Raw genomic sequence first — 14062 nt, 5'->3', positions numbered from 1 at the left:
TACTATGGTAACTCGGGCCGCGGGCCCCTGTTACTATAGTAACAGACTGTACTTACCTTCCTGGTTCCGGATCGCAGCGGAGGTCCTGACGTCACAGCGCTATGCGCCGCGCACAACATCGAGAGGACAGGACCTCCGCCGCGGCTGAAGAGGAAGGTAAGATTAGCCCTGACTGGCGGGGTCCGACTCCCGGGACCCGCCAATCAGCTGTTTTGAAGGGGCCGCAGCACTCGTATGAGAGCTGCTTCCCCTTCATTCCGGTCACACTGTGAATCGGTGTCGGCGATTCACAGTGTGAGCGAGTAAGTGAAATGAAGGGGAAGCAGCTCTCGTACGAGTCCTGCGGCCCCTTCAAAACAGCTGATTGGCGGGTCCCGGGAGACGGACCCCGACACATCAGCTATTGATGGCCTATCCTGAGGACAGGCCATCAATGTTTAGGGACTGCACAACCCCTTTAAGCCTACGATGTAGCAGGCTTAGGGGGCCTATGAGACAGGATCACAGATTGTGTGATCCTGTCTGCTGGGCCCTGTATCTAAGCCAATCACATGGTAGGCTTAGATACACGGCCCATGTGTGATCCTGTCTGATGGGCCCTGTATATAAGCCTACCACACTGTAGGTTTAGATACAGGGCCCCAGCACACAGTAATCTTATATTGTATAAGATTACTGTCTGCTGGATCCTGTATCTAAGCCTACCTTGTGGTAGGCTTAGATACAGGGTCCCACAGACAGTATCACACATGGGCCCTGTATCTAAGCCTAACACATGTGTTACTAATCGTTTTTCTTGTGTGTTTTCTTACAGGTTCGGTCGTTGGACTACGGCGGATTCCAGGACTACTTCGATGACAGCTTTTTTTTTATTATCAATAAAATGGTTAATGAGGGTTGTCTGGGTTTTTTTTTATTTCAATAAAATATTTTTTCTATGTCTTTGTGTTTTTTTTAAACTATATTACTACCGCCTTAGTAATGGCCGCCGACTGATTGACAGCGTCCATTGCTAAGGCGGGGCTTAGTGTTAGCCGGTGCAGAGGCTATCACTAACCCCCTTTATTACCCCGGTACCCACCGCCACCAGGGGTGCTGGGAAGAGCCGGGTACCATCCAGTACTTGACCATCTGTAGTGATGGTCGGCCACTGGGGTGGCCGCAGGCTGGTATTACCAGGAGGGGAAAGGCCAAAAACAGTGGCCCTTCCCACCCTGGTGATGCTAGGCTGCTGCTGCTTTATTGTATCTGGCTGGTTATGAAAAATGGGGGGGACCCCACGTCATTTTAAAGAAATAAAATAAAAAAATAATTGGAAAGAACGATGTGGTCCCCACCAATTTTCATAACCAGCCAGATACAACACAGCAGCAGCAGGCAGCATTACCAGGGTGGTAGGGGCCACTGTTTTTGGTGCCTGCCCGTCACTACAGATGGTCGGATATTGTTTTTTTTACGGTGCCTGCCCGTCACTACAGATGCTCGGATATTGGTTCGTACCCGGCTCTTCTCAGCACCCCTGGTGGCGGTGGGTATCGGGGTAATAATGGGGGTTAGTGTTCGCCTCTGCACCTGCTAACATTAAGCCCCGCCTTAGTAATGGAGGTTGTCAATCAGCCGGCGGCCATTACTAAGGCGGTAATAATAAAGTTTAAAAAGATACAAGCGCATAGAAAAAATATTTTATTGAAATGAAAAAACAACCCTCATTAACCATTTTATTGAGAATAAAAAAACGCCGTCATTGAAGTCCTCGAATCCGAAGTCCAACAACCGAACCTGTAAAAAAACACAAACACACAAAAATAATCAGTAACACATAAAGAAGGAAAATTATTATACTTACCTTTCCTGGATCCAGCGCTGGAGCCGCAATGTCAGCGAGCTGAGCCCTATATCTAATCCTATCATGTGTGATACTGTCTGCTGCGCCCTATATCTAATCCGATCATGTGTGATACTGTCTGCTGAGCTGTATATCTAATCCTATCATGTGTGATACTGTCTGCTGCGCCCTATATCTAATCCGATCATGTGTGATACTGTCTGCTGAGCTGTGTATCTAATCCTATCATGTGTGATACTGTCTGCTGAGCCACTGTATCTAATCCTCTCATGTGTGATACTGCCTTCTGAGCCACTGTATCTAATCCTATCATGTGTGATACTTTCTGCTGAGCCACTGTATCTAATCCTATCATGTGTGATACTGTCTGCTCAGCCACTGTATCTAATCCTATCATGTGTGATACTGTCTGCTGAGCCACTGTATCTAATCCTATCATGTGTGATACTGTCTGCTGAGCTGTGTATCTAATCCTATCATGTGTGATACTGTCTGCTGAGCAGTGTATCTAATCCTATCCATAGTTGATAGGGTCGTAGTGCTATAGATATGCTATGCTGTCTCCTATACACACGCACACACGCACGCACGCACGCACACACACACATACACTTATTTTGGGCGGACACATATATATTGGGGCTATTTCCCCTGATACTTTAAGTCCTTAGTGACGCCCCCGGCTGCTAGTGCTGCATTGTTGGGTCACTTAGGAGACCCAGCAATGCAGCTGAAAACTGTGGACCGTCGGCCATGAGAAGTTTGTGGGGGGGGGCAATAAGAACTTTTGCATCGGGGCCCATGAGCCTTTAGCTACGCCCCTGGCGTTATGGCCACTCAGGAGTCAAGGAGAATAATAAGGATATAGACGGAACGAACGCTGCAATCCCATGGTCACGTAATGTGATCCTAAAGCACTGGTGGCTGTTCTGGATACATCAACAAAAGTAGTCAACATGCAGTTGAGTTCAATCATTTTTACCTGAATCATTACACTGCAGTGGTCACATTATATATTATGTTGAAAATAAATAACTAAGTAAGTGAATAATATAAATCTAAAACTTACAACTTGTTTCTTCGGTACTGAATGGAATTGCTTCATTCACCTGCAAAAAAGTAGGAAACATTACTTCATTTATCAAAACAGCAAGACAGGCAAAATAATGTCCTTGTACAATAGCAACAATTAAAGGCTATGTAAACCTTTGAAAGGCAAATTTATATATTTTTTTTAATAAAAAGGTGTATCAGTGTGTTTGGTGCAACTTTACAAATGCTTTCTATTAAAAAAAATAGTTTTACTTTTTTTAGATACAGTTGCTCTGTATTCTCTATACAGAGCAGCTGTATCTAGCGCTATTCACTGAATCAGTCATTCCCACAGACCTGAGGGGTTCAGTGACAGCAGGTCCTGCGTGTCTGACACAGGATCTACCTGTAAAATATTACATGTAGGTTCATAACATAAAACAGATTATAACACACAAAATAGTTCATAATTAACATTTCCCACATGTCTACTTTATGTTGACATCAGTTTTTAAATGTCTAGTTTTTTAGGACGTTAGAAGACTTATACGTTTTGCATCAATTTTTCAAGTTTAAGACAATTTACAAAACATTTTTTTAGGGACCAATTCAATGCAGAAGTGGCTTTTAGGGGCCCATAGATTAAAAATAAAACTACACCCCTTAAAGTATTCAAAACAGCATTTAGTAAGTTTGTTAACCCTTCAGGTGTTTCACAGGAAAGAAAGCCAAGTGAAGGTTAAAGGGGTTATGTGGGGACCAAAAATTATTAGCATTGTATTCACTGCAGTATGTGAGTACGCTTGCTAATATACATTCCAGTCCGCCGTCGCGCTGATTTTGAGATGTTCATAGAATTTTATAGCGTTTCCGGGGGACCGGAAGTCTAGTTGCACAGCCTTCTTTGAGGACAATACGACTCTTCGTTATGTGACCGGCCCCGCTGTACTCTATGTATTCGATGTACTACAGCTTGTACATAGAGTACCACGGGGCCGGTCACATGACGAAGAGTCGTGTCGTCATGGAGGAAGGCTGTGGAACTAGACTTCCGGTCCCTTGGCAGTGCGATAAAAAAACACTTAATAATTTTTGGTCCCCACATAACCTCTTTAAATGTAAAAATTTATAATTTTTTTGCAGTTATTAAATTGAATTAAAAAAAATTCTGTAAGGGCTTATTCAGACAAACGTGATATACGTCCGTGCAACGCGCGTGATTTTCACGCGCGTCGCACGGACCTATATTAGTCTATGGGGCTGTGCAGACAGTTGCGTGATTTTTATGCAGCGTGAGTCCGCTGCGTAAAAGTCACGACATGTCCGTTCTATATGCGTATTTTGCGCATCACGCACCCATTAAAGTCAATGGATGCGTCAAAATCACGCGCACCACACGGAAGCACTTCCATGGGACGCGCGTGATTTGCGCAACAGCTGTGAAAAGGATGAATGAAAACAGAAAAGCACCACGTGCTTTTCTGTTTACAAACATCCAAACGAAGTGTCATAATGATGGCGGCTGCGCGAAAAGCACGCAGCCACGCATCATACAGGGCTGACACACGGAGCTGTTAAGTGCCTTTTGCGCACGCAAAACGCTGCGTTTTTTGCGTGCGCAAAAGGCACACGCTCGTGTGAATCCGGCCTTACACAGAAATTAGATAGAAATATCCCATATGTGGCCCTAATGTGTAACTAAATGCAAGACAGGCCCCAGTAACAAGGCCTTGAGATACCAGAACATAAACACCCCATTTTGAAAACTACACCCCTCAAGGAATTTATCTAGGGCTGCAGTGGGCATTTTGACCCCACCAGTGTTTCACAGATTTTATTAGAATTTGGTCGTAAAAAAATAGAACATATTTTTTCCAATAAAATGTCGTTTTAGCTAAAGGTTTTCATTTTCACAAGAAATATAGGAGAAAAAGCACCCCACAATTTGTTACGCAATTTTTCCCCGAGTACAGCAAAAACTCATATGTGGTGATAAACTGCTGTTTTGGCAGATGACAAGACTCAGAAGAGAAGAAGCGTCATTTGACTTTTGAAGCGCAGATTTTGCGGAATTGGTTTTTCGGCGCCATATTTCATTTGCACAGCCCCTAAAAGGCCAATTCAGCATAAACCCCCTAAAATGACCCCATTTTATAAAAAAAAAAACCCTCAAGACATTTATCAAGGAGTGTAGCGAGCAATTTCTAACTCCAAAGGAGTTTTCCGGAGATTAATGCGCAGTGGTAGGTGCCTAGGGAAAATTGCAATTTTTCGCCTAATATACCACTTAAGTGTCTGGTATGTTGTGCTTAGATTGTGCTACTGGAGACACACATCCCATAAATACTTAAGCGGGTTCTCCCAAGTATGGCAATACTGCATATGTGGACGTAAATTGCTCTTTGGGCACACTGTAGGGAAGGGAGGGAGTGCCAATTGGCTTTTGGAGAGGGGATTTTGCTTGGTTGTAGTTTTGTTTGGGGTTAAACTGTCAGTTCAATTTATAATGTGGGGCATATGTAAGCTGCGTGGACAGGGGCGTAACTATGAAAGACTGGGCCCCATAGCAAACTTTTGACTGGGGCCCCCCCTCCGCTGGGTATCACACAACCCCCCCTTGTAGATAGTGCCTCCCTATAGATTCTACCACACAGCGACCCCCTATAGATAGCGCCATACACAGCCCACGATAGATAACGCCTTCAAACCCCCCTGTAGATAACGCTGACAGCGATAAGGAGAACGGGGGACTGAAAGCCCTGATAAGCACCTCTTGGAACTGATGGTATGTATTTACATCCGCCCCCCTCACCTTTTATTATTTTTCATAGATTTAGCAGAGTTTTTTTTGCAAAGCGAGCTGTAGTTTTTAATGGTCCCCATTTTGGGGTTTATACAACTTCAACACTTTGTTAAAAAAAAATTCAGAGGCAAGGTGACCAAAACACAGCAATTGTGGCATTGTTGGTTTTTTTTGGGCATTCACCGTGCAGTATAAAATGACATGTTAACTTTATTCAGTGGAAAGTAATATTACACCGATATCAAATTCATATGTTTTTTTTGTCCGTGTTTTACTACTATTATACAACAAAAAAAATTTTGTGTTGCTATATTATGAGAGCCATATAATTTTTTTTTTCTCTTTCGAAGCAGCTGTTTGAGGGTTTGTCTTTTGTGGGACAATTTGTAGATTCACATGTTTTCAAAGAAAGGAATACATGTGATTTTTAGATTACTTTATTCAATTTTTTGGGAGGCAATGCTTGATTTTTAGTTTTTTACGGTGCTCACCATGCAGTATTAATGACATGTTAATGTTATTCTGTGAGTCAGAACGATTACGAAGATGCATGTAATTTTTTATATGTTTTACAGCTTTTTCACAAAAAACGTTAAAACTTTATTTTTTCAGTAAGACAGGTGTGCGAGAGCTTGTTTTTTTCGTATTATCTTGGGATACATGTGACTTTTTGAATACTTTTTTGTAATGGCAGGAAGGAGGTGAAAGGAACAAGTGAGCCCTAATCTACCCACCGCCCTGTCCCTGCCTACTTGCAACGACCCGCCCTAGATGACGGGGTACAACTTGGCGGCGGTCCCTACGCTGTCTAAGTGCAAGGGAGTACAAACAGGGAACACGCAAGGGAATACAGTAGCCCACGGAACGCCGCGAGGAAAGGGAGCGGTGAATGAGCCAGTCAGGATCAGGAAGTAGTGGAGTATACAAACGGGAGCACGGAGCAGAAGCAAGCCAGGGGCAGAGCAACGCAGGATAAACGGAACTGAAGCAAGGCAGAAGCACGGCAGAAGCAGGCTGGAGCAAGGCAGCAGTGGGGCCAGGAATCCAAGAAGAATAACAAGCAAGGAGGAAGAGAAAACGGCAGGTATAAATGGACAGGGGGCGGAGCTAACTCTGACTGACCAGGCCGCGATAGGCTCTCCCACTCCTGAGCCTGCCACCCTGATTGGTGGGAGCAGGTGTCAGTCTCAGAGGTCTGGCCTCAGGTGTCGACTGATTAATCCTGGGAGTATACCCAGACGTAGTGCCTGGCAGATCCTTTACATTTTTATTCGATTTTTGGAGGTGAAGTAACCAAAAAAAGTGTTTTTTAGTTAACTGTTTTTCCAGAGTTTGGTGTGCAGGATTAATAACGTAATTATAGTTCGGATATTTACAGATGCGGAGATATCAAGTATGAATATATTTAATTTTTTCTAATAATAAAAGACTTGGGTGGGAGGGATTTTTTTTGTTTGAGCTTGAAACTTGTTTTTGTACTCCTTTTTTTAAATATTTTTTTTAGTTCCGGGAGACTGGAAGTTTCAACTGCCTGATCACGGTTATAATACATTGCACTACTAATTTGATATAATATTTACATTCTTCAACTGCTGTGATGTATGCTACTAAACAACCTATTGAATGAACTACAATAAAATCCCTGTCTTCCCCAATTTCAATCCTGGATCCACACGGTTACATGTTTGTACACTATGCAACAATACAGACTGTTTAAGGGCAAGTTAAAACCAGTGTTAGGGACCTTTTACACTGGCCGCTATTGGCTATAAAAAAATGTATCTGCACTTTTTTGCTTCTTTCGCAAGGAGCTATGTATGGGGACGAGCAATCGTTACTACGGTCGCTCGTCTCCATGCATTTGCATCATGTCTGCTCGTTCATTGGCTGATCGTTGCCCTGTTTACATAGAGCAATGATAGTTTGCCTGATTATTGTCCAATGTAAAAAGGCTCTAAGTATTTCCGTTGTTACGCTCCATCAGAGAAGCCACCCTGTAGACAGCGCTATACAGCCCCCTGTAGACAGCGCTACACAGTCCCCCCTGTAGACAGCGCTATACAGTCCCCCCTCTAGGCAGCATTACAGACCCCCTGTAGACAATGCTATACAGCCCCCCCCATAGACAGTGCTATACAGACTCCCCCTATAGACCATGCTATACAGCCCCCTCTAGACAGGGTTATACAGACCCCCTTGTAGACCGCGCTATAGAGTCCACCCTGTAGACAGCGCCACATAGCCCCCCTTGTAGAAAGCGCCACATACCACCCCCAAACCAAAAATAATTCTACTCACCTGGGCTCCGTTCCTGCAACGAAAGGAGCTGTTCCACAATGCCGACCTTATCCTTGCATACTCATCACACCGGCATGCGCAGGGATCCTGTCCCTGCGCATGATAGGCTGCAGGCTCAACGTGGCCTGTAAGATAAGTCCCTGCTCTGCGGTAGTGCAGAATAGTATCTGCGTCCTAAGGACGCAGATACTATTGGATGTGGCTTCGCAACAGCTGCAGCAGCTATAGCGGCGCCACCGGGTATGGGCACTTATGCCGCAGGCCCCGTAGCAGCTGCTGTAGCGGCTTCAGCGGTAGTTACGCCTCTGGCCCTAAGGAAGGACAAAGTGGAAAACCTCCACTCGTCAAAAAGTGAAGTTTGCAGATCAGATATATCTTCTCTGGTGGTGCCCTAAGCTTTAGAACTTTTTGGAATGAAGCGATTGAGAATATAAAATCAATCTTTAACCCCTTAATGACCGGGCTAATTTTGGCCTTAAGGACAAAACAATTTTTTTTTATTTTTCTTTGCATCCCAGCGCTTAAACTTTTTCATTTTTTATTCGACATAGCTGTATGAGACTTTGTTTTTTGCAGGGAGAGTTGTACTTTATGTACATTTACAGTTATTTTTACATAAATGACTTTATAGGTTTGTTGTGCAGATTGTTACAGTCGTGACAATACCAAATATGATTTATGATCCTCCCACACGCCACAGATTGGAGCTAGGTGCTTGAAAATTTTAATTTGCAGATCTTAGAGACACCAGCTACTTCCTCGTTTTGCGTAACCTTATGGCTTGCCTTTCTTTGTGTTGCAATTTCAATGTTGAAGTGTATTTCAACATTTCCAATGCACAGCTGAAGTTTTGGGCGGATTTGTGAGCATATGCATAATTTAAGATTTACATGTGTGGTATGTATGCAATTCACAAACCCTGGCTTATTAGGTCAAATGTTTTTCTGGAAATATATCTGCTTAGTTTAAAGTTTTAGCTACAAACTTTAACTTGGCTTTTTACGTTGCCTTTTTTCCAAAAAAAACCTTTGATCAAAGTTGCACAAAGGTGGCTGTGAGTGGAATATGCTTAAAGAGACTCTGTCACCACATTATAAGTGGCCTATCTCCTAAATAAGGAGATTGGCGCTATAATGTAGATTACATCAGTGCTTTTTATTTAGAAAAACGATCCATTTTTACCACTTTATGAGGGATTATTAGCTTTATGCTAATTAGTTTCTTAATGCCCAAGTGGGCGTGTTTTTACTTTAGACCAAGTGGGCGTTGTACAGAGGAGTGTATGACGCTGACCAATCAGCGTCGTACACTCCTCTCCATTCATTTACACTGCACTAGCGATAAAGCTATATCGTTATGTGCAGCTACATACACACACTATAACGTTACTGCAGTGTTCTGACAATGAATAGACATTACCTCTAGCCAGGATGTGATGTGTATTCAGAATCCTGACACGTCTGAATCTTTTCTGTGAGATTTCCAGCAAGGCAAACGTAATCTCGTCTACATCGTAATCTCGCGAGATTACGTTAGCCTTGCTGGAAATCTCACAGAAAAGATTCAGACATGTCAGGATTCTGAATACACATCACGTCCTGGTTGAAGGTGATGTATATTTATTGTCAGGACACTGCAGTAATGTTATAGTGTGTATGTAGCTGCACATAGCGATATTGCTATATCGCTAGTGCTGTGTAAATGAATGGAGAGAAGTGTATGACTCTGATTGGTCAGCGTCATACACTCCTCTGTACAAAGCCCACTTGGTCTAAAGTAAAAACACGTCCACATGGGCATTAAGAAGATAATTAGCATAAAGCTAAAATCGCTCCTAATGTGGTGAAAATAGATCGTTTTTCTAAATAAAAAACACTGCTGTCACCTACATTACAGCGCCGATCTCCTTATTTAGGAGATAGGCCACTTATAATGTGGTGACAGAGCCTCTTTAATACACATTTACAATCTTCAAACAGGCTAATTAAAAAGGAATACTATAGTGGTCCCTCGAGTTACAATGGTCTCAGGTTACAGTATTTTCAACAGACAATGGTCTTTCCTGGGCCATCGTTGATCATGCCAAAAGAGTAGAAGTGAACAATACAAACTACAAATACAAACAGTAGCAATGTGACCCGACCTTTGTAAACATATGAATTCTATTTCAGATCTCTTTACTAGCAAACTTTTTATAGACATTCCTCTTTTAAATGGTGCAGACTCTTAAATGAGAATATGGTTTCCATCCCAGACACTCTGTCCTATGACCACTTACAATATACTTTGTTAATGGAGATAGTATATACTGACATTCAGTGATATTCACCTATAGACGAGGCTGGACGCAGCCTGCAGGGCTTAGGGGGAAGCCTCCATGACCTCCCTGGTAGGGAAAGGGTTAATAGGTGAGGGAGAGTTGGAGGGGAGGGACAAGGAGGAGTCAGGGGGCCGTTGCGGAGCTTCCCGCTGTTATCGGCATTGAGCCGGAAGCAGCGGGAGGAGTGACATAGGGAGAGACAAGCTCCCCGTTGCCCGCGCTAATCACAATGTCTGAGGCTGTATTATTAGAGCGGCTGCGTGCCGCTGCTGTGCACCACGGTCCCGGATGGCTAGAGGAGACCGTGGCTGCATTAACTAGGATCCCGGACGCCGTTTCGCCACGTCAGGCCCGGCGTTCGGGGTCTGTTGCAGGGGACAGGCTCCCCTCCCCCGGCCCCCTTACTAGCATTACTATGGCGGCGGGGGGGGGGAGTCGGCAACAACCGCTCCTGCTCGGAGCAGGCTGAGAGCGTTGCCGGGGGTGACGGCGACTCAGGCCGGGTCGACCCGTCCCTCCCGGCGGTCCCGACCTCCAGAGCGCCTCAGTCCTGAGGCAGTCCCGCGGACACGGCGTCGCAGAGGGAGCCCGATCTCGGACGCTGCAGGCCAGGCAGCTGGGAGGACCGCCCCTTCCCAGGCCCTGCATCCTGGCAGGAATCCCAAGCCGCGACGGGGTCCGGCGGGAAGCAGGGAGTCGCAGGCCGGGCTCCCTGTCACCCCTCCCCCATCGGATGGAAGATTCGGAGGACAAGGTACGGCCGCCCCGCCTGGTGATGTTCCGGCCAGGGGGCAGGCTTCTTCAGGATCATCAAGACGGACGCCTAGATCTACAGCGACGTCGAGGCAACAGGTCCGGTCGGAAGTCTGGGTTCCAGCGGTCGGGCGGCAGGTTGCCGGCCCATCGGTCAGCACTTCATCATCTCCGTTCCGAAGATGTCGGTGGGATGGCCAGTCGTCTGCGAGAGAAGAGCTGGAGGAAGGTGAACTGGACGCGTATCGTCGAGGTCAGGATGGTCCGGCTGACGGGAACACAGCGCCTGTGCAGCCCGGTGAGTGTATAACTCCATCATTGTCATATCCAGCGATTTTTATGTCGGGTGTCGGCGGGGGGGTTGCTAGCGTCGCATCGGTGTCTGGTAGTGGCGCGGGCGGGCGTGATGGCGCGGGTCTGGCAGACTTAGTGGGTAGCTTGAGAGAGCTGGTCGGGCGCCTAGATAGGGCGGTGGCGCCGGTAGTCACGGAAGTGTCCCCGGCGGTAGTTTGGGAGGGTCCCAGGGAAGTGGGATTGTTACAAGCGCGGCCCGTAACGGCGGTTAGAGAGGCGGTCGCGGTGTCGGTACAGACCGAGGCGCAAAAAAATGGCGATCGGGTGCGTATTGATGATCGCGCTCGTGGGGAGGTGTATGTTTGTTTCGAAGGTCCGTTGGGGGCGCATTTAAAGCAGGAGGTGCGTGAGCGGATCTGGAAGGACGAATATGTTGAGATTTTTTCTCTCTTGCCGCTCGCTAAATTTAATTTGGATAAGAGCAAGCGGGACGAGAGTAAAAAGGACGAGGAGGAACGGCGGCGGTATAGGCTTATCCCGCAGACGTTCGTTAATTGGTCGCAGGCGTTCGCCATATTAGCCAGTGTGATAGGGGAAAAGGCGCCGGAAAATTGTTCGGCGTTGTTTTGTTATTTCGATGCTATTGGGGAGGCTCAGAGGGCGTATGGGGGCCAGGTGTGGCTGCGATACGATGAGCAATTCCGTCAGCGGAAAGCGGTTCGGCCGGCGATTCGGTGGGACCAGAAGGATATTGCTCTCTGGTTACGGGTTACGGCTCCGGTTAGGCAGTCCTTTCCCGGGAGCTCCGGCCAAGGAGGCCAGTCTAGTCAGGTTGGACAAGGCGGCGGGGGAAAGGCAGGGTTTTGCTGGCAATTTAATGAAGGCCAGTGTAAGTTCGGGGCCACGTGCAAGTTCAAGCACGTGTGTTCCGAGTGTAATGGTGCATCACACGGGGCGGCAAGATGTATGCGAAAAAAGAGGTCAGGGAACCAGTCCTCCGCGGCTGGTCAAGGGGGTGTCACCGGTGAGGGTGGAAAAGATGGCCTCTTATCTAAATGAGTATCCGGATAGGGCGGCGGCTAAGTTGCTTTACGAGGGGTTTCGTGTTGGTTTCGTTATTCCTCCGCCTCCTTATGAGGTTCCGGTTACGCGGAGGAATTTAAAATCGGCTTACTTGCATGCCAAGGTCGTGTCGGACAAATTGTTAAAAGAAGTTTCGTTGGGTCGCATGTCAGGGCCTTTTGTTGATTCGCCAGTAAAAGATTTCGTTGTGTCCCCGTTGGGTATTGTTCCTAAGCGCGAGCCGGGAAAATTTCGTTTAATTCAACACTTATCGTATCCCAAGGATTCGTCGGTTAATGACGGGATAGATCACGAGTTGTGCTCCGTAGTCTATACCTCATTCGATAAGGCGGTGGGTTTAGTGCGGGCTGCGGGTCCGGGCGCGCTGCTAGCAAAAACCGATATCGAGGCGGCGTTCAGGTTGTTGCCAGTTCATCCAGAAAGCCAACGGCTGTTGGGCTGTTTTTGGAATGGGGCTTTTTATGTGGATCGGTGCCTTCCGATGGGGTGTTCCCTTTCTTGTGCATACTTCGAGGCGTTTAGTAGCTTCGTGGAGTGGGTAACGAGGGGAGTATCCGGGGTCGACTCGTTGATCCATTACTTAGATGATTTCTTGTGCGTTGGCCCGGGGGGTTCGCCGGTTTGCGGTAATTTGCTTTATGCACTACAGAAGGTGGCGAGGGATTTTGGGATCCCTTTGGCGCCAGAAAAAACGGAGGGCCCGGTAGCGACGATTTGTTTTTTGGGAATTGAAATAGATTCGGTGGCAATGGAGTGTCGTCTCCCTGCGGATAAGCTGGGTGCTTTGAGGCTGGAGGTACGGCGGGCTTGTAGACTGAAGAAAATGACGCTGCGGGAGCTTCAGTCGCTGCTGGGGAAGTTGAATTTCGCCTGCCGGATTATGCCAATGGGGAGATTGTTTGGTAGACGGTTGGCGGCGGCAACGGCGGGAGTGCGTGCACCGCATCATTTTGTGCGGCTCAAGGAGGAGCACCGAGCTGATCTTCAGGTTTGGGATAACTTCTTGGGCCAGTACAATGGTCGCTCGCTGTGGATGGCCCCAGCGCAAGATACGAGTGATTTGAATATTTTTACGGATGCGGCTGGGGCGGGCGGTTTTGGAGCTTACGGGGGAGGTCCGTGGTGCGCAGGGCAATGGCCGGCTAGTTGGGTGTCCAGTGGACTCACGCGGAATCTGGCCCTGCTCGAGCTGTTCCCCATCGTGGTGGCGGCAACCATTTGGGGGGACAGGCTCAGGGATAAGAAGGTTGGTTTTTCTGCGACAACATGGGGGTGGTGCTGGCCATTAATAACATCACGGCGTCCTCTCCTCCGGTAGTTCAATTGTTGCGACATTTAGTGTTGGTATGTTTGTCGTTGAACGCGTGGGTGGTGGCGGTGCATGTGCCGGGAGTACGGAATTGTATCGCTGATGCTCTTTCTCGCTCGCAGTGGGACCGGTTTCGGCAATTGGCACCGGGAGCGGAACGTCTCGGTTTGGCTTGTCCGGAACATCTTTGGGATCTGGTCTCGGTCCCGTAGAACAACTGGTACAAAGGTCTTTGGCGCGCACGACGTGGAGTGCTTATTCTGCTTGTTGGAGGCAGTGGGAGGAGTGGGTAAGAGAGTTGGGTGACGTCAATACGGATAGAGA

General features: G+C 46.9%; 1 protein-coding gene across 1 annotated transcript in view; it reads right to left on the bottom strand.

Moving 5' to 3' along the window:
* Positions 1–14062, bottom strand: part of LOC142743175 (uncharacterized) — a 195468-nt gene that overhangs the window by 104105 nt on the left and 77301 nt on the right. The window contains exon 6 of the mRNA XM_075853709.1: positions 2916–2955. Within this exon, the coding sequence (XP_075709824.1) occupies positions 2916–2955 (40 nt within the window). The remainder of the gene's footprint in view (positions 1–2915; positions 2956–14062) is intronic.

The sequence above is a fragment of the Rhinoderma darwinii genome, chromosome 1 (genome assembly GCF_050947455.1).
Source record: "Rhinoderma darwinii isolate aRhiDar2 chromosome 1, aRhiDar2.hap1, whole genome shotgun sequence".
Lineage (NCBI taxonomy): Eukaryota > Metazoa > Chordata > Amphibia > Anura > Rhinodermatidae > Rhinoderma > Rhinoderma darwinii.
This window is presented reverse-complemented; position numbering and strand designations above follow the sequence as displayed.